General features: G+C 57.2%; 1 protein-coding gene across 1 annotated transcript; it reads left to right on the top strand.

The window, feature by feature from the left end:
• Window positions 1-1,977: 1,977 nt before the first annotated feature.
• Window positions 1,978-14,810, top strand: WNT10A (Wnt family member 10A). Its single transcript, XM_066279746.1, has 4 exons — window positions 1,978-2,483; window positions 3,509-3,771; window positions 10,804-11,183; window positions 13,786-14,810. The coding sequence occupies exons 1-4, from the start codon at window positions 2,368-2,370 to the stop codon at window positions 14,281-14,283; spliced, it is 1,257 nt and encodes a 418-aa protein (XP_066135843.1). The 5' UTR covers window positions 1,978-2,367; the 3' UTR covers window positions 14,284-14,810.
• Window positions 14,811-20,047: the final 5,237 nt, after the last annotated feature.

The raw sequence follows: 20,047 nt of genomic DNA, 5'->3' as shown, positions 1-20,047 counted from the left end.
CCTGGATAGGATGTTTCAGCTGCTTGGGGCAAGAATCAGTGTTTCCCACAATGGCCCACCCCACAGGGTAAATATGATGCAAGGATCGTGGGAAATGCTAGTGTGAGCACTTGACAGGGAGTGAAGAGGATTAGGAATCCATTCAGGATGTCTCATTCCTGAGTTTTCTTCATTGTTTCTGGGCCTGTTTCCCCATCAGCCAATTAGAGCACGACTTCCTAGGCTGGCTTGCCTCTGCTGGTGCCCTCTCCCACCCTGGGCTCATACCTCCTTCCTGTTTGAGTCTGGGACTGCCCTGTCCCTTGCCATACCCTCCTCACACTCTAGTCCCAAACTCCCCACGCCTGCAGCTTGGTGGGAGAGCGTGGGGAGGGCAGGGGGCAGCTGGGGTCAAACGAGGCTCTGGCTGACGCAGACTGCCTCCTGCCCCCGGCTGTTTTCCTGCTGTCCAGCCAGACTGCTCCTCCCCACTGCTGCCCCCCCCCCCACCCCCAGCAGCCTCAAGCCCTTAATTCCTGACAGCTGCGGTGGCTGCCAGCGGAGAGGGGGGAGTGAGGGAGGGAGTATGCTGTCAGCCCGCTGCGGCTCAGGCTGCCTCCACCACCTGACAGTCTGGGGACAGAGAAGGCCCCACCCCGCTCCTCTGATTCCCCAGGGATGGCCAATTCCAGGAAAGGGCCCCTTTTGTCTCTGAGCCCAGAGGTTCGGGATAGTTTGTCCTTCAGCCAGTAGGGGCTCTCTTCAGAGAGAGGAGACAGTGAGCTTGGGAGAGAGGTGTGTGCATAGAGTGGGAGGTTTGTGCCCATTTTATAGAGGAGGATGCTGAGGCCACAGTGGGAGTAGGACTCAATTTCAGGACCCAGATTAGAACCAGAACCAGAAGCTGAAGCCTCTGTCCTCAGCCCTCTGGCTCTTGGGCCATTGCCTGGGTCCAATACTCTCACCACATATGGAGGCGAGCCCAGTGTTCAGCTATGGAGAGAGGACAGGAAGGAATCCCGGAGAGGAGGGGGCCTGAGCAAGGAGGCTGGAGCTGGGGAGCTCTCAGAGAGCCAAGTACAGGCGGCAGGGCCAGGGCAAGACCGGAGCATCAGCAGGCAGGGCCTTGGCAAGCAGGACGCAGTGCTGGGGCAGTCGCTGCTGCGCTCAGGATCAAGTCACCTGGGTCTTGTTCCATCTCTTCCACCTACATGCTGTGTGACCTTGAGTAAGTCACGACCCTCTCTAAGCCTCAATGTTTTCTTGTGAAATAAAATGATTAAAAGGCTTTCTAATCCCTCCTCCCAGGGTGTGCCACCCCCGGGTGCTCTGCTCCCCGACAAGCATTTGCTGCTGGAGTCCCAGCCATTTTACCTTCACTGGTTAAATGAGGTGACTAGATGAGGTGGGCCTCAGAACCTCCTTCCACAAAAGAGCAGAGGGTAGCTCAGTAAGCAGGAGGCACCTGTTTAAGGTCACACAGCAGAGGAGAGCACAAGCCAGAAGCTGCCAAACCCCTTCGCAGGATTTCACACCTGCCTCGCCAGCCAAGACCGGGAAGTCCCTCTTGGGTGGGGGAGGCGAGCGAAGGGGCCAGCCCCGCCCCTCCAGCCCTTGCAGGTGTGCATATTGGTGGGGGACCGCTCCCCAGCAGCTGCGTCTCAGGCAGGCACCCACACCTCCCAGTAACACACACCTTCCCACACAGACCAGCACGTCCCTGCGCCCGCGCACACAGACCCCAACACTCTCCTTCTTCTGCCCCACGGCGTGGGCCGCTCCCACCAGGAGTCCTGAACGGATGCAGTGGCCTCAAGACGCATAGACGCCTCCACCCCCACCCCCGTGTGACGTCACGTGGGGTAGAGCCCTGAGACACTACCAGGGGTGGGGGGAGCGGCGGAGCTCCCGAGCCGGGACAGTCGCTCACTCTCTGGGTGGTGGAGCCGGCAGAGACAGCGCCGCCCCCCCGTGCACCCCCACCCGGCCCGCCCCACACGCCCTCGAAAACGCAGGCTTTCGGCGCAGCGCTGGGGGGCTCCCCAGCACCCCAGCCTCTCGTCCCCAGCCCGCAGCACCTCCGGGCCCCCCTTACCCTCAAGAGGCACCAGGAGTTGTCGCAGGGGGGCCTCGGGAAATTCCCTGGACCCCTGTGCCAGGAGGTGCCCGGTGCGCCCGCCCGCCACCCCCCCCCCCCGGGGGCGGTGCCCGGGGGCGCTGCCCCATGGAGCTGGGAGGCGGGCGCCGTCTGCTCCCGGAGCCGTGACCCAAGTCGGAGCTGTGTGTCGCTGCCGCCCAGACCCCCGCGGATCATGCGCCGTCGCCCCTGGCTCGCCGGTCCCGCCGGGCTGTGAGCCCTCACTTCCCACCCGTCACGGCCCGCGCGCCATGGGCAGCACCCACCCTTGCCCCTGGCTGCGGCTTCTCGGACCTGGGCCCCAGCCGCGGCCCGCGCTCTGCGCGCTCCTGTTCTTCCTGCTGCTGCTGGCTGCCGCCCTGCCCAGGTGAGCCCTCACCTTATGCTCCGCCCTCCTGGATAGCTGGGACCCCCAGCCGCAGGGTCCTCTGGCTCTCTGGCTAAGGCAGGGGACCCTGGAAAAAGGGAGGGACAGAGTCACAGGAAAGTCCTGGTGCCCAATGACAGACAGTGCCCTCATAGGAGGGCGTTGAACTGGTGACAGAGTATGGGCAGTCCAGGGAAGCCGGGCAGCGCTCAGAAGAGTGATAGCTACTAGCAGGGAAGGTGTGTGTCTGTGGGGTGGAGGGAGTAAGTACCATGTCGGAGGACAAGCTGTGCTTGCGGAATGCACTCCTACCCCAAGAGTAAGCTCACTGTCCTGTTCCACCTGGAAGACAGCCCACAGGCAGGCACAGGGGCTGAGGGCTGGAAGGGGGTAGCCCAGGTGGGGTCAATGATAGACCGCAGATGGAAGGTGTGTGTGTGTGTGCCTGTGTATGTGTGTGTGTGTGTTTGAGTGAGCCCAGCAAACTTGTAAACAGCAGTCTCTGTGTGCCCCATGTGTGTGAATGTGAGAGCTCCTGGATTAAGGTATAAGATGAATATGTGTGTGTACTTGTGTATCTCTGTATGTAACTATATCTGATGAAGTGTGCATGTGTGTAAGTGTTCCTGGGTCTGGGTGTGCACCTCAGTGTGCAGAAGTGTGTCTTAGAGGATATGACTGTCAGAAACATGTCTTTAAGAGTGGTCTTCTGGGGAACGCTGCATATGTGAGCATCTATGTCTGGGGATGGATTTATAAAATAATGTGTGCACAGGCATTTTGGATGTCTGTATTTGCACATGTTAACCTGTGTGGGTGTGCAGCTGGGTGGGTTTTGTTGGAAGTGATGATGGTGGGAAGGTCAAGGAAAGGAGAATGCTTTAGGGGTACAGTGATGGACCCAACTTCCAAAGGCAAGGGTTGAAACAGAGGGATTATGGCCTTTGGGACAGACTGTGTATTGTTAAATGGGGTCCTCCTAGCCACCCCAGACATTCACCCATCCCCACCCCACACGCCTGCAGGTCTGCACCCAACGACATTCTGGGCCTCCGCCTTCCCCCGGAGCCCGTGCTCAACGCCAACACCGTGTGCCTGACATTGCCCGGCCTGAGCAGGCGGCAGATGGAGGTGTGTGTGCGCCACCCTGATGTGGCTGCCTCAGCCATCCAGGGCATCCAGATTGCCATCCACGAATGTCAGCACCAGTTCCGGGACCAGCGCTGGAACTGCTCTAGTCTCGAGACTCGAAATAAGATCCCCTACGAGAGTCCCATCTTCAGCAGAGGTAGCTGCCCCTCATCTTGCCCCTATGTCCTCCCCATCCAGTACCTCCGCCCCAGAACCTGTCAGACATCCCCAACCCACTCCCTTCCCCTGGCAACCTCCCCAGGTGTCCAGCTGCCAGCCATGCTCTCCTGCCTTTATCTGGTCGCAGAAGGGCCCCAGGGGGAGGAGTGGGCGGACAAATGGGGCAGATGTGGCTCCAGGCTGGGCTGTGTGGGCTGAAGGTGATAGGTTCCATGCCCGAGAACTGGACTCCTGAGTCATCCTGCCCTGTCATTGACACTGCATAGTTCAGGCCCAGGAAATATCTCTGTGACCTGCCTCACTTTACCCTCTACATAGCAAACAGCATGGAGGTCGGAGAGCCTATGATAAAGTATCCAGAATCAGCATGAAGAGGGGTTGGGGCCTTTTGCCAAATGGTGTAGGTGAGGGAAGTCTGAGCAGGTAAAAGGTCCGTACTTCCGAAAAAGCTCTTCCCCGCGGCAGGGTACACCACCAGCCTCTGTGTCATCCTCACCACCCTGGAAAAATCTCTCTGAATCAGAAGTTCTGGGTGTGTGTGTGCCTCGAGCCTAGCAGGTCTGGTGACCTTGCCAATTCCTTTTCCCCTCACAACTCAGAGAACCTGAAGTCCACTACCGTCCCTCCTCCCCGCTGCTGGGTGACCCAGGTCTTACCTGAGCAATCCCTAGAATGACTTGGGCTGGAGATCGAGGAAGGTTGTGTCACACACCTCTGCTCACACCCACCTCCTGTGTTGGTATCTTGGGCCTTGACTCAGGTCTTTAGGGAAAGAGGGAGTCCTGCGTCCTGGATGGGCCTACCTGGCCATCTATCTCTTGCCCTCTCAGCTGCTTAGGTGGGACAGTGTGGGGACCTGGCTCCTTGGGACTTGTCCACCTCTCAGTTGACAGTGGAGGAGAAAGGAGGAGTGCCCCATTCCCTTTGGCGTTGGAGCCCGAGGCTCTGGGAGAATCAGACTTCAATTAACCCCAACTTAGAGAACTTAGGAAGCCAGGGCCTTTCCCTGTCCACCAGGACCCCTCCGAACATCCCCTGGGCCCCAAGTCTGGGGCCCTCCGAGCTCCCCCCGCCCAGCCCCACGCCGCCCGCCCCGCCCCGCGCGCTCTCCCTCCTGCCTCCCCCGCGAGCCCGGGGCGCTGTTTCTCCCTGGCTGAGCCCAGCCCGACGCGTGTGGCGGCATGCAGCCGCGAACTAATCCCCGCGGGCCGCGCAGACGGCTCCCGGGCCCAGCCGCGCCGCGCTCCGAGAGGGCGCCCCCCGCCCGCCCGGCCCCGGCCCCCGCCGCCCCGCCCGCCGCTCTGCGGGCTCTGCAGCCGCCCGGGCGCGGCGGGCGCGGACCCCCGCTGGCCGGCATCCGGCCCCCGCGCCGCCCCGCGCCGCCCCGCCCGCAGCCGGTGCCGGCCGACGCGAAGTGACAGGCCTCTGCACCTCCGTGCCCGGCCGGGCCGGGCCGGGCCGGCTCTGGCCGCCGCCGCGCGCCCGCGCCCGCTCCCGCTCCGGGTTGCTAAGTCCCCCGTGTCCCCCGAAACCTCGGTCTCCCTCCAGCGCTCGGGTCCCCGCTGTAAGGACCCCGCGGCCCTCGTTTCGGTTCCGTTCCCCGGGGGCTGCGGCGGGAGCTGAGCTTCTCACCCCTGCCGCTTCCCAAAGGGGCAAGGCAAGGCAAGCTCTTCACCCCGCCCGGGCCTCGGTGTCCCCTTTCCCTGGTCCTCCTGTCCCCTTTACACTGAGTGAAGCCGGGCGTCCTGATGGCTGCGCCAGGGGAGGCCCGTGCGGCCCGGTGCACGACCTGGGGTCTTTGACACTCGGGACGAGTTCCAAGCGGTGGAACCACGCGGGGTTGGCAGGGCGCCAGGCGCTCCTGGGTTCACCTGCAGTTTAATAAGCGGGAGGTGAGCTGGGGGGACGGGTGGGGGGAGAGGTTAGGGGTGGAGGGGGAGACTTGCCAGGGCTAGCCGGGGCGGGGCGGCGCCCCAAACGGGGAGGGGACGGGGACAGCGGCTCCTGGGCTCAGCAGGGGGGCTGGGCTCCTTCCTTTGGCCTCAGAACACCGTCGTTGTACACCTCTTTGGCTTCTGCTCCCGGAATTGCAATTGCGACAACTCATTTGTACCTCTCCCTCGAGGAGGGGACTCTAGGCTTCTGGAAAGGAATTGTCACTCCCCCCTCAAAGGACCACCATTTTGCCGCTCTCTCAGCCACATTCAGGTTTTCAGATTGACCCTCATCGGGGTCACTTGCTGATCTATCCTGGCCCAAAATCTCAAGAACTAGTTAATTTAATTCCCATGGGGCCACTCTTGATGGAAGCCAGCTCCTGGTCGAGGCCCTTCCCACAGTTTCACTTCTTTTTAAGCTATGGATTGTCCATTGTGGGGTCAAGTGACCTCAGTTTCCCCCAAGCAGAATATCAGGGTGTTAAGCCCTATTCTGATCAAGGCTGCCAACTGGGTTTCTTAAAGGTGCATTCTGTCGTGTTTAAAATGCAGAGACTTACTTCTAAGAAAAAGTGGTCCCTTGGTCTTTCCATCTTAATGTTGTTTCTGTCATCTAATTGTCTTGACACCTTCCCTGAGATGAGTTGGGCTGAAGGAATAGGGTTCTAACTCAGGAGAGAGAAGACAAGAAGCTTGAACACCTGGAGTGGGGCTTGGGAAGGCCGGGCACATAATAGGGCTTTGCCCAGCTAAGGAGAGGGGATGGGGGACAGAGAGAGGGGCTTCTAGGGGTTAGGACCAGAAAAAATCTGTGAAGAAGCTCCCAGTCCACGTTGGCTGCTTTACCAAGCCCATGGGCAGCTGTGGCCCAATGCCAAGGTACCCCTAGTGTTTTGTTCTAGGACCCCAAGGGTTGGTACCTGAGTGGGTGCAGTGCTGGGCAGAACATCAGCTAGAGGAGAGTTCATTGTGAGGACTAGAGAACCCATCCACCCTTCACTCAGGATGCCGGAACCCGAGGGGCATTTGAGGAAGGGGCTGCTTCAGGCTGGACTTGGCCCCTGGAGTGAGAGGAGATGAGAGGACAGGGGGAGGCCTAATGGAGGGGAGAATAGTAGATTCATATAACAGGTCCTGGGGTTCCCACACAGTTTAAGTACTGCCGTCCATGAGGCCCAGACCCATTTGAAATGGGTGGAAAGAGGGCAAGTGAGGCCCTACAGCAAGCTGAGCTCCCAGTGCGGGAGAAGCCAGCAAATTCGAGTCCAGCCTCTGTTCTCCAAGGCCTTGGCTCTTTCTTCTCCCACCTGCCTTGTACATTCATCCTCAGGGAGTCTTGGTTTTTAGCCTAAGTCTCTGGGCTTGGGGTATGTGATAGCACTCAGGTGGGGACACAGAGCACAGAAAATCACATCTCAAGGTCACCTTAGGTCCCATTATTCTAATGGCATCCAATAAATCAGCCAACACATACTAAGTACTTTCTGTGTGCCGGGCATTCTTCGAAAGCACTTTATCTGTACTGTAGGGTCCCCAAACAACCCCCATTCAGTAGATGCTGTTATTATTCTCATTTTACAAATGATGCTAAGAGAGATTAGGTAACTTGCTATTAGTCACACAACTTGTGAGCTGTAGAACCAGGACTCAAATGCAGGCCAGCTGACTTTAGAGATTGCACTCAACTCCTGCCATACTGTCTCCCAAGCTGAAAGGCCACCCTGGTTTTTGTGTGCCCAGACACGAGCTATGCAATGTAAAAGTAGCCCAAGAAATGAAACTGACATACGCTTGCACAGACACACACACACACATACTCCTACCCATGTTTGTGCAAACATATAGCCACATTCAGTGTCATCTCTAAGTGTTCCCATATGCACACAACTCTCCCTCTCTCTCAGCCCAGGCACATGAGCACACACAGATTTGCAAGGGAATAGAGACCAGACTTTTTCCCTTCCCTGTCTCTTTGATTCAAAAAGGCAATGCTAAAGCTTCTCTAACCCCTGCTGGTTCCCACTGGCTCCTGAATCCTCTCTCTTCCACACTTCCCCTACTCTCCAAATCTCCTCCCCCAGCCCCTTCCTGGCCGTTGGCTTCAGCCTGTAGCAGCAGCTGACTCCACTTAGATGCTGGCAGTCCCTGTCCCAGATCAAAGGCAGGGCGGCTAATTGTGCGTCTTAACAAGACCCCCCCTCAATGCTCCGGGCAGCCCAGCTGGCCATGGCCCCACCCCTCTCCCCCTCCAGCTGGCCAGATGGCACAGTGCCTGCATCTGCCCCAGACAGTAGGGGCCAGGACTGAAACTGGGGCCCTGAATGGGAGCTGGGGGCAGACCCAGTAGGCTGGACTTCTCTGAGGCCTGGATGCTTAGAACAGAGGTGGCTGCACAATCCCTGCCTGGTCACACCTACATGTGGCTGTGACAGCTACTCGGGGGCGATAGGATAGTTTCTTTTGATGCCTGGGGTAAGTATGGGTGTTCTCTGCAGACTGTAGGCTATATTTCTCCAGATTTCTCCAGCCCGCCCTTGAATGTAACAGAGCCTGGAAGATGGTGGTTTGTTTGCTCAGCACACCTCCCTGGACCAGCCTCTTGCTTCTTCCTGGTGCCATGCATAGACAGGGCCATGGGAACTGGGCACTGGGCTACCTGGGCTTCCTGGACTACCTGGGTGTCTTATACAGCAGCAGTTCTTCCCTAGAGTCAAACATCCTTCAGCACAGCGGTTATACAATACATTTTTATACAATACATTTTTAAATAAAATATGTATTTCCAATGGCTTTAGGCAACCCCTGTGTTTTGGTCGTTCGAGCCCCACCGGGGTCGCGACCCACAGGTTGAGAACCGCTGCTTTAGCAGAAAGTCCTCAGGCCTGGGAGCTGAAAGAGCTGGGGCTGGGTCCAGCTCCATGACCCCTATGACCTTGAGCCTCCCCTTTTGCACAGTGGGGTGTGTGTGTGTGTGTGTGTGTGTGTGTGTGTTGGGGGAAGGATTTCTGGCTGCCTCTGGAGGTCTGAGTATTGCCATTTGTCCTAGGAGCAGGCCAATGACTCCCTCAGCAATAAGAGAAGTGCTTCAGAGTTCCACAGACCAAAAGCAACAGATAAACACAGGGTGTGCTCCCCAGCTTGGGTCTGCCTCCTTTCCCTTAGGCCCCCCCACCCCCCAGAGCAGTGACTACTCCCCTGCAGCTCCCTCCAATTCCCATCACCCCCTCTGGAGGCTCCAGCCAATCCCCATCACCCCCTGTCTGCTTATAGCTGGGCTTCTTAGGCAAAGGTCCTGAGATGCCATGAGCTGGAAAGAGAAAATAGGGACAGTCTGTTTTATGGGCTTCTGGTGGCCCAGGTGATTTATTCAAGGTGGGTTATAAGCTGCTTGGCTCTGTCCCTGATCAGGAAAACAAAAGCCATGGCCTGCATAGAAATAGTGAGTGAAGTCAGATGTCAGGAAGAACTCAATAATAGCTAATGTTTATATAGTACTTACTGTGAGTAAGGTATTAGTCTAAGTCACTTGGCCAAGGTCACATAGCTATTGACATGTAGTAAGTGGAAGAGCCGAGATTTGAACCCAGGCAATCTGACTAGAGTTCACACTCTACTGTACAGTTTGGTTTTGGTCTTTCTTTCTTTCTTTCTTTCTTTCTTTCTTTCTTTCTTTCTTTCTTTCTTTCTTTCTTCTTCCTTCTGCTGGGCAGAAAGACGAAGGCAGGGCCCTGTGATGCAGATAGTGAGCATCAGGGGTAGGATTGGGCTAGGGTCTCTGTCCAGTCCTGGTTGGCTCTCTAGACCTGTGAGCATGTCCTCTGAGTATTTAATGCTTGGATGGAGGAAGCCAGAGTTTTCCTTCTGAGCCTCTGGCCTCCTCCAAGGCCATCAGCTTCTGGCCAGGTTTTCGCTTCCTCAACAGAGGCCCATGGCACGGGTAGATTCTTCTTCTCAAATGGGGGCTATTACTGCTCTTGGGTTCTTCCATTGCCCTCACAGGTTCAGAGGCTGCTCAGAAACTTGTACCACAACCTGCTCCTAGCTAGTCCTTTCTCAGATGCAGAATAAGCAAGAAGTGGCTTGTGGGTCCAGGAGCTGGATACACCTGTGCAGGTAGGCCTTCCCCTGCCACAGGCCCAGACCCACCAGGGCTTTCCCAGAGACTGGCTCAGGCTGGGAACACCAAGGAGGAGAGCGGTATGGACAAGTCAGTGGCCAGGCTGGCCAAGCCCTGAGCCCCCGAGAGTGGCTCATCAGAGAGTCTTTCTGTGCCCTGAGCATCTCAGGGAAAGTGTCTGTCTGCCTTAGCTCACACTTCCCTCTCAGTTTTTAGCCCTGCTGTATGCTTGACCCCATGCAAGGCACAGGGCTCGCCTCCAGCATCCCTCAACTAACTTTCAGCTGACCTGGATTCACCACAGGTGGTGGGTGGTACTCTATTCTGAGCAGACTTTCAGGGATGTTCTGTGGAGAAGGAAAGGGGAACTTCTGCTGGTTCATTTCTCTGCCTCCGAAATCTGGCCTCAGAGTGGGTTCAGCAGCGCACCAGAAGGCAAGGCAGGGGCAAGCAGCCTTGGGGCCGGGAGCTTTAGGAGGCCAGCAGGCCTCTGACAGACTCTTCTGCTCATTAACATTTCCTGCAGCCTGCAGTTCCGTCACTGGTAATTTATTCTTTAGGTTACATTTGCCTTCTTTCTGCTGGCCTATTGTTAAAATGCAAATATGACAAGAGCGGTAAGAGATTAAGTCTCTGATCTTAAAAGGAATGTTTACCAGATACTTTCTGTCCAACAGGAGAAATGTAGATACCGATTCTGAGCTGGTAAGGGTGATGTTAGTGAAACAGGAAAGGGCGTGCAGAAGAGGAGAGCTATGGGGAAGATCTCCACCACTCCGTCCTCTGTTTGGAACCTCTGCTATGATTTCTGACTCCCTTTGACTCTCTGCCCTATCTCCCCCCAACACTGGGCCTCGGTTTCCCCTCTGTATGGTGACAAGATTGGGTAGGGGAGGCAGAGGGATAGGATGTCAAGGCTGCTCAGACCCTTTGTTTCCTGGATCTCTACCTGCAGGTTTCCGAGAGAGTGCTTTCGCCTACGCCATCGCCGCAGCCGGCGTAGTGCACGCGGTGTCCAATGCGTGCGCCCTGGGCAAACTGCGGGCGTGTGGCTGCGATGCATCCCGGCGCGGGGATGAGGAGGCCTTCCGTCGGAAGCTGCACCGCCTGCAGTTGGACGCGCTACAGCGCGGTAAGGGCCTGAGCCACGGCGTTCCCGAGCACCCGGCCCTGCCCCCTGCCAGCCCTGGCCTGCAGGACTCCTGGGAGTGGGGCGGCTGTAGCCCGGACGTGGGCTTTGGGGAGCGCTTCTCTAAGGACTTTCTGGACTCCCGGGAGCCTCACAGAGACATCCACGCACGCATGAGGCTCCACAACAACCGAGTTGGGAGGCAGGTGAGAGCTATCCTCCCCATCCCTTCCCTCTGCTCCAAATCCCTCTGCCAAGGGCCCCGCCCCTTCCGCAACCTGCGTCTCTAGGTACCACACAGCTCTCCTAACTCAGCAACTTTCACGTTGCCCCCTCCTAATTCAGTCAACAAACGTGCATTGAGTACATACTGACTGTGTGCCAGGCACTTGATTATGCCTGGGGGTTGAGGGCAGAGACAACCCATGCCCTCATTAGCTCACCCTCTGCTGAACAGCTTGTGCTGCCCATTTCCTCCGGGAACTCTCGTGAAAGACAGGGTTGCAGCCTGACCTCAGGGGCCTAGGCCTGGCTCTGCCACCTTCTCTCCTTCCCTATAAAGTGAGAAGGTTGAATTGGATCCTCCCTAAGGCCCATCAGCTCCAGTATTGCATGATTCTGTGACATCCTCTGCTGCAGCCCCCTCTCCTCTCCCAACCTTTCTGCGCAGAATGAGAAATCCCCCCAAGTGAGGCCCCCAGGAACCGCTGTGGAGCTGAGTCCGCTCTCCCCTACTCTCAAGTGTTCATACTACCTCGAAGGCCTCATTCGTTTGAAAGAGAGAGAGAAGAAATTAATAATAGACTGGGGTGCTCTCACTTCAGGGAGCATGCCCAAGCCTTCCCCCCCCCCCCCCCGCCCTTCTTTACTACAGGAGAGTTCTCCTTGCCTTTCTTTCTCTTAAGCTCTAAGGGGCCCCATGAGACTTGCAATTAGGGGAGCAGTAGGCAGAGGCAGCCTGTCCCGGGCTAACTCCTGAACCTGTCTCCAAGGCCCCCTCTCCTCTGACTTTCTTCCAGCATGGCCAATAAATTCTTCCTTTACTTGCTGCAAAATAATAATAATAAACTGGATTTATTGAATGCTTATTATATGTTAGGCACTGTTTGAAGCACTTTACCACTACGTATTATCCTACTTAATCCACACAACTACCTATTGAGGGCGCTTACTATTTATGAACTTCAGGTTAAAATGTGGAAACTGAGGCACAGAGAGACTAAACTTGCCCAAGATGATGCAACTAGTGAGAAAATGGTAGAGGTGGGCATCTGAGCTCCAAAGCCATGTTCCTTTGCGTACTGTAGAGACTACTCTATGTGTAGTCTACCCTCAGGAGCCTCCTTAGCCCTCACAGTAGCTCAGCACCCTCCTTTCCTGCTACTTGGCCCCAACCCTCTCTCAACCTGCCAGGTATGCTCAGGCCTTGGCCCTGGCTTTCCCTCACTCTGGCTGCCACCTTCTCCATCACTCCCCTTTCCTCGGGTCTCTCAGCCCAGGCTGGTTCACCTCTCCTTCCACAAACACTCCAAGCTGATCCAGCTCTTCCCATTCTGACTTAGAGGTGAGGTAAACTGAGGCATATCTACCCTCAGGTCAAGTCCAGCTCCCACCCAGCCCTACTCTGTCCGTGCAGCTCTTTTCCCAAGCTTCAATACTATCCCAGCCCATACCAACAGTGCCTCCTCCTCCTCATTAAACTGGTTAATTAATGGCTGCTGCCTGTGGGAAGCAGATGTTCTGGAGCTGTTGGCCAGGGGAGGCACTGGGCTGGTTCCCACGTGGTGCTGACACCACCGGCTGCACATACAGGCTGAGCAGCCCTTTAAAACTTAGAGGACCAGGGTCATTCGCTAATGGCCTTACTGCCCAGGTCTGAGACCCCAGAACACTGCTCCCCCTGTCTGAGGGTGTGTTTTTGAAGTGGAATGTGGGGAGGGGAGAAGTATGTGGTCACTCCCTGTGGGTCTTCTGCTGAGGATGATGCCAAGGGCTTTGGGTGGAGACTGCAGCAGGTTGAGAGCTGGGCAGGGAGGGCATGGGTATGTCCTGTTCCCTAACTACCTCCTTCGTAGGTCTGGGAACCTCTCTCCGCTTTCATTGGGCTGGGGGTCTGGATCTTTGGGTTTGATTCCCATTTTGCATTCAGGTAAAGCTTTTGAGCCCGGTTGGTGTTCACTGTTCCCTAGGAGGGACTGTGGTACTCAGCAGTGGACAGAATAAGCCCCAGCCAGTATACTGGGGAAAGGGTGCCTCCCGGTTCCTTAGCCTCCTTGCAAAGGGCTGCAGGGCCCAGAGGAAGAAAGGGGCTTTCTCAGACTCCCTGCAGCCCCACTTACAGCCTGGAGTAAGGCCAGAGGCTTTGGGGCTGGGATGTGGTGGGGCCAGCAAACCCCTGCTCCTGGCCCCCACCTGGAGGGTGGAAGGAGAGGGAATTTCCCTGAGGATCTGGGATCCCCCCTCAGGAAGCAGGAGCCTCCAGCCCCAAGGGCCCCCTGCAGGTGCTGAGGAAGGTGGGCAGGAGAGGAGGGGGGCAGGAAGGGGGGGAATTCCCCCGAGGCCTGGCCTGGTGGGCGGTGGATTGGGAGAGCAGAAGAGCAGGCAGATTTCTTCTCTGGACAGGCTGGCTCAGGAGTTGTAGTACCCTGCCCCCTCCCCCCAATCCCGCTTTGGGCCCCAGATTTTGCCTTTGTTCAGTGGGAATTTATTTCAAAAGCCTCCGATTCTCGATTCTCAAGCCAGTGTCTTGTGAAGGAAGGCAGTGGGGCTGTCCACGGGCGTCACCTCTCACCGTGCCTTTCTCTGCAGGCAGTGATGGAGAACATGCGGCGGAAGTGCAAGTGCCACGGCACTTCAGGCAGCTGCCAGCTTAAGACCTGCTGGCAGGTGACACCGGAGTTCCGCGCCGTGGGGGCGCTGCTGCGCAACCGCTTCCACCGCGCCACGCTCATCCGGCCGCACAACCGCAACGGCGGCCAGCTGGAGCCTGGCCCCCTGGGGGCACCCTCCCCAGCCCCGGGTGTTCCCGGGCCACGCCGCCGGGCCAGCCCTGCAGACCTGGTCTATTTTGAGAAGTCACCCGACTTCTGCGAGCGCGAGCCGCGCCTGGACTCAGCGGGCACCGTGGGCCGCCTGTGTAACAAGAGCAGCGCTGGCCCCGACGGCTGCGGCAGCATGTGCTGCGGTCGCGGCCACAACATTCTGCGCCAGACCCGCAGCGAGCGCTGTCACTGCCGCTTCCACTGGTGCTGCTTCGTGGTCTGCGAGGAGTGCCGCATCACCGAGTGGGTTAGTGTTTGCAAGTGAGCGTTGGGCTCCCCTCCCTCAGACTGGCCCTCTGCTGCTTGCAATCTTGACAGGATCTATGGCCTTGGCTCCTGGGAGAGGAGGTTGGACCACACGATGTTATAGGAACCTCCCAGTTCTGAGGGTCGTCAAGTTTGCAATCACTTCTGTGGGCTCCGGGACTGATCTGCCCCCGCTGCTCGCTGCCCCAAGCTCAGGCTGCTCAGTTGGGCTGGGAATTGCCTTATCCACTAGGGCCTGTCTCCTTTCATCATTCCCCCTTTGAATGGAAGCTGATGGGCAGGAGGAAGAGGATTACAAAGAAGAAATGGACATAACTGAGCTGCAGTGATTCTAGAGAGGCCCCAGAGACCTTCCCCAACAGGCCTCTGCTCCTCATCATTCAATTAACAAGTATTTATTTCGCAATCTTTGTGGCCTGGAACTCTTTAGGGAGCGAGGAGTGCTGGGGATACAGATGTGAATAAGAGAGACAGCACCTGCCCTCTGGGAGTTGACATTCGGGCTGGGGGAGATGGACAATAAACAAGTACATACACAAGCTCGTTTCAACAATGCTGGTGTGATGAAAATAATAAAGCCGTGCTCTGGATGTGGAGTGATCTGGGGGAGTGGGAGACCCTTCAGATAAAGCCATTGGTCTAGGAAGGCCTCTCTGAGTTGTGTTGTGATACTCTGTGCTGAGACCCACATGATGAGGGAAGCCATGCACAGATTGAGGCTGAGGGCTTTCCAGGTAGAAGTCATGTGAATGTAAAAGCTCTGATGAGAAACAGCAAAGAAGCCAATGTGATCGGAGTGAAGAAATCAAGGGGCAGATTAGCAAGAGAGGAGCTGGGTGCAGGGCAACGGTCATATCATGTGTTCTTCTAGGGATCCTAGAATCTAGGCCAAAGTAAAGAGCTGGGATTTTAACAGGAATGGAAACCTTCACAGGGTCTTAAGCAGGCAAATGTCATAGTCTGAGTCCCACCTGGATTACTATATGGGGACTGGCTGAAGGGGAACAGGTGGTCAGCAGGGGAGCCAGTTAGAAGACTACAGATATCTTCCAAACACAAGACATGGGGCCTGGACTGGATGGAGGCAGAGGATGTTGACAAGGGGATCAAGAGCCCTTGACGCCAGAGCTCTAGCAGTCCATCTTGTGCCTGAACCCTCTGCCACAAGCCAGGACGAGTGGCGGTGCCCAGCAGCGCCCAGCGGCAGAGAAGGGAGGCACTCTGAGAGGAGTAATCCTGGGCAAGACCCAGCTCAACCCAGCCCAGTGCCCCAGGGAGCAGGTGGGGCCAGGAGGTGCGGCTGGGAGGAGGGCGGTGGGGGGAGGGCCAGGAGACTCACTGTCTGGATTCTGGTCTCTCTGAGTTCAGGCAGGGGAGGCAGCCTATGTAAGGCTAGGGGTGGGGAGGGAGACATCCTTTTTGGGCCTCTTGTGTCCCAGATTCCCAACCCCGGGTGCCCTTGACAGGTCAGCAAGCTTGACACCCCCCCCCCCCCCAGCTCCATACCCTCATAAGAACACTGCTGAGCTGGTTCAGTGTCACACTTTCCTTGGTCCTCAGATCTGGTGTTTTTCTGGAACAGACCCTCGAGGAGGAGGAGGGTGGAAAGGAAGGTGGGATCAGGATTTGGGGGAAAGAACACTTCACTTACTTCATCCAGTCCTCCCGCTGCTGCTCACAGTTGGTGATCCTGCTGTCTGCCTCAGTTAAGCCCAGACTGGCACCCTTCTTGATAAACCAAAGACAAAGTCTTATTCCTTTCCCCAAATGCCAGCCTACAAAAATCCCCCATATTTCTTTCGCCCTGTCCCATGTCTGCCTACCCCTGGGGAGAAGGAGTGAGAAAGAAAGGATGCATCCCTGGAGACCCACCAGCTGGGGGATTTGGCCCCATAGCTTGTCCTCAGCTCCCTCCCCTCAGATGCTGAATCCCAACAGCTCCCAGACACGCCTAAGGCAGTGCGGCCTTCCTCCCACTTGCTCAGCTCTTCTGCCTCTGTGGAATACAGGGTTTCTCTCCCCATCCCCCCAAAGACAGCCCCAGAGGCAGGCAGGCAGGCAGGTGAGAGTCCCCAGGGAGGAGGGGTAGGCAGGAGCAGCCAGACACACCTGCCTCATTCCTTTCCTCTTGTTCACCGAAGAGAGAGCTGTGGGGGCTGGGTTCCCTGCCATCCATTCCAGGGAGGAGGATGGAAGGGGGGGGGAACGGTGTGTGTGTGGGGGGAGACACTTCCACCCCAGCAGTCTTTGGTGTCACCCTCCTCTGCCTTCCATGTTTAAGGAGAACAGATGAGGGGGGGGGACGACACACTGAAGTTGAGGATATGGGATCAGGGTTGGGATAAGGAGGCAGGAGCCATAACATTGCAGAGCCTCCTGCCTCTAGAGCAAGAAGTGCGTGGTGGGGTTTGAGCAGGGGGCTGGACAGCGTCCAGTCAAGTCAAGTCATAGTGGCCTGACATATGCTAATCTGACCTGTACAGGAAGAGAGGAAAGGTTGGGGAGGGAAAAGATAGGTTGTTTCCACCCTGTCCTCTCTCTGGGACAGAAATTGACTAGAGTCCTGGGAACAAAGCTGGACCCAATAACTGGACAGGCAGGCGTGTGTGGCATTTGGTAAGGGCCCTGGAGGGGGATGTGGAGGTGATAAAAGGTGGGAAAATGGGGCCCAAGAGGCACTGGTCTTATGCATACTGGCTGAAGGGCGAGGCAGTAATTAACCTGCTGATTGCAAATAGGAGAAATGGGTTGAAATGAAGTGGGACAATGGAGGTAGATGGGAAGAACTTTCCAACAGCTCAGAGAGGATCAGGGTTGAGATTTGGAAATGAGAACAGAAGGGAGACCGGAGATCATTGAGAGAAAGGGACCATCTCTGTACCCCAACACCTTCACCTTGATAGGCCCTGAGTCATCTTCTTGTGGGAGGGAAACATGGTATGGTCTAATGGAGCCTGGATGGTCCCAACGGGAGGAAGGGAGGGAACTAATAGAGAATGAGGGTGGTGGGTAGATCAGCAGGCAGTGGTGGGATTACAGCTCAGGGAAAAGCAGCTAGATTGGGGTGCGGATCAGAACCCAAACATTCTGCTTCACAGTCGCCCAAGGTCCTAGAGTTGGGAAAAAAAAGAGAGAGGCAAAGGTAGAGGCTTTGGCAGCTGTAGGAGGGCCCTGGTGAGTGAGAAGCAAGGTCGGGGGCATACACGCCTTCCTTCTCCTTCCCCTGAATTAAGGTGCCCCCAGCTAGCCCCTGGCAGGGGGCCTTCCACATTGGAGTTTGGCCAGGCCTTAGTCGCGGTCTCCCTCCTTCCCTCCCACCCCACTTCTCTTGTGGTTGCCGGCAGCTGCCTGCGGTCGCCACAACCCCTGTGCTCAAGGCACGGGGACTTTCCAACAGGGGAAAAAATGACTTAATGAGAGTGGGAGCCGGGGGCGGGAGGGACAGGTCCCTGTAATCACTGCTACGCTGTTGGGCCTGCGCGCCTCCGGGCCCTACCCCGGCTTCCTGCTGCCAGCGCCCCCCTCCGGCTCTGCCGGGACTGAAAAACGGGCTGGCGACCAGGGGATCCTTTTTCAAGTTCCAGGCTCTCTGGGGCTCTCCGGCTGCCGTTGCTCCTTAGGCTTGTAGTGCGTGGAAGCTGGGACACCCCCTGATCCCTCTCCGGACTTTTGTCCTTGAAGGTGGAGGACAGTCTCCCGCAAGAACTGGGGTCTTCTGCTGTTGGATTAGAGGGGCGAAAGATTTTGAGAAGAGCCCTTTGCCACTTTGCAGCTGCGCACTTCGAAACGCCCCCGGTTGCTGTGGCAACCAGGGCAGTCGAGGTGTGTCCGCAGGGCTGGGAGCCCCCCGCCCCCTTCTCGCCGCCCTCCGGGCCCGGCCCGGCCCGGCCGCTGCGGTGCGCGGGGGTGGGGGTGTGCCGTTACCATAGCAAGGGTGCGCTAGTAGGGCACATTCTTCCCCAGGGTGGGAGCGCCCTAGGGATACGAGAAGAGGGGGGTGACGAGGGCGGCAGAAAGGGGTGGTGGTGGTCTGGGTGACCTGGGTGAGGGAGGAGACTCGGACAAGACTAACCAGGGCTTCTGCGGTTGGGATAGGGAGTTTGAAATCTGCCCCCGTCCCCAGCTCCTCTTCTCGCACTCTCGCTGGGGTTCAAGTCCCCCAACCCCTAGTTTCCGGGGAAGGGATCCCCGACAACCGACCCGAAGATCTTATGGCTTCCTCCAATGATGGCTTTCTGAGCCAAGTGTCGGGTTTTGCCCTCCCTTCCAACCCCGAGCGGAGCCGCAGCCCAGACTGAGACCCGAAAGCCCTGCAATTAAGCCCCTCGGCTGTCCTTGCGCCGCCCGCCGGTCCTCTGCTAGGTAGGGCCTGCACCGGCAATTACAACAGCGCGCAGCAGCCGATTACTCCGATGTCCGGGAAGCGGCCGGGGGGTTAGAAACAGCAGGCAGGTTAAGAGGGCGGGTTCCCTGGGGTTGTCCCCTGCCCGTGGTCCTTTTTTTTTTCTTTTCTTTTTTTTAACAGAGACAGAGAGAGAGTCAGAGAGAGGGATAGATAGGGACAGACAGACAGGAACGGAGAGAGATGAGAAGCATCAATCATCAGTTTTTCGTTGTGACACCTTAGTTCATTGATTGGTTTCTCATATAGGCCTTGACTGTGGGCCTTTCAGCAGACCAAGTAACCCCTTGCTAGAGCCAGCGACCTTGGGTCCGAGCTGGTGAGCTTTGCTCAAACCAGATGAGCCTGCGCTCAAGCTGGCGACTTTGGGGTCTCGAACCTGGGTCCTCCGCATGCCAGTCCGACGCTCTATCCACTGCGCCACCGCCTGGTCAGGCTGCCCAGGGTTCTTAATTGGAGCTTGGGCTGAGGCCTTTTTAGCCCAACTTCTCTGCTCCAGACATTATGCAGAGTACGGCTCCACTAACTGCTCCGTCCTGCTGTGACTCAGTTTCTCTTTCCTGAGAATGCTCACCGCACTCAGGACAGAACTCAAAGAGGATCTCTGTGTGTGGACGTGGAACGTCTGAAGTCGAGGGCTGGGCAGTTAAGAAGCTCAAAGCCCTCAAGGCCGGCTCTCTTTCCCGCCGCAGACGGTCGCGCGGGTCTCTCCTGGTCCGGGGCCGCGCCCCGTGTACCTGTCTCGGTCTTGCTGAACCAGCCCTAGGGCTCCTGCCAGCCTGTACCTCATTTTTATGGAATCGGAAAACTGCTCCCCCTCTGGGCGGGAGGCTCCTCCATATTGACCACAAGTGAAGGCAATCAGGGAACCTGCAGAGCACCGACGATGGGGTATACTGCCACTATTCTTGCCCCCCGCCACCCCTTCTTCGCTCAGCCCCCGCCTGCGAGTCTGCAACGGCTGGTGTTGAGCTCGTTTCTCCCGCGGTCCAGCTGTCCACATCTGCCAGGCAGCTGGGAACCGCCTACTGCGTACTGCTGCGGACCCAGCGCCCTCTGTTGGCGAGCAGCGGCGACGCACCAGCTTTTGAGCCTGGACCTCCTGCTGCCACGGTCTGTCAGAGGTCTCCCTCCTTTTCGGTGGGTTTCGGGTTCCACCATATCGCGTCCACTGCCCCCGAGTACAATTCGCTCTCTGCCGCGCGTCGCTGCTAAACCGACTCCTTTAGGTCTTTTGTATTCGGCCGGCCACAACCTCACTGACTTTCTTCCTTCTCTGAGGGCTTAAAACCTTGTCCGGTGACTTAACCGTTCCCGAGAATCCCATCTTCTGTAGTCTTCCTGTTTTATAGCCCAAGTG

This window comes from Saccopteryx bilineata, chromosome 5 (assembly GCF_036850765.1).
Source record: "Saccopteryx bilineata isolate mSacBil1 chromosome 5, mSacBil1_pri_phased_curated, whole genome shotgun sequence".
Classification (NCBI taxonomy): Eukaryota; Metazoa; Chordata; class Mammalia; order Chiroptera; family Emballonuridae; genus Saccopteryx; species Saccopteryx bilineata.
This window is presented reverse-complemented; position numbering and strand designations above follow the sequence as displayed.

Coding starts and splice junctions, on each gene's coding strand:
- WNT10A (XM_066279746.1), top strand. CDS start 2,368: ATGGGCAGCACCCACCCTTGCCCCTGGCTGCGGCTTCTCGGACCTGGG. Junction 2,484..3,508: donor CTGGCTGCCGCCCTGCCCAG/GTGAGCCCTCAC, acceptor ACACGCCTGCAG/GTCTGCACCCAACGACATTC. Junction 11,184..13,785: donor ACAACCGAGTTGGGAGGCAG/GTGAGAGCTATC, acceptor CTTTCTCTGCAG/GCAGTGATGGAGAACATGCG.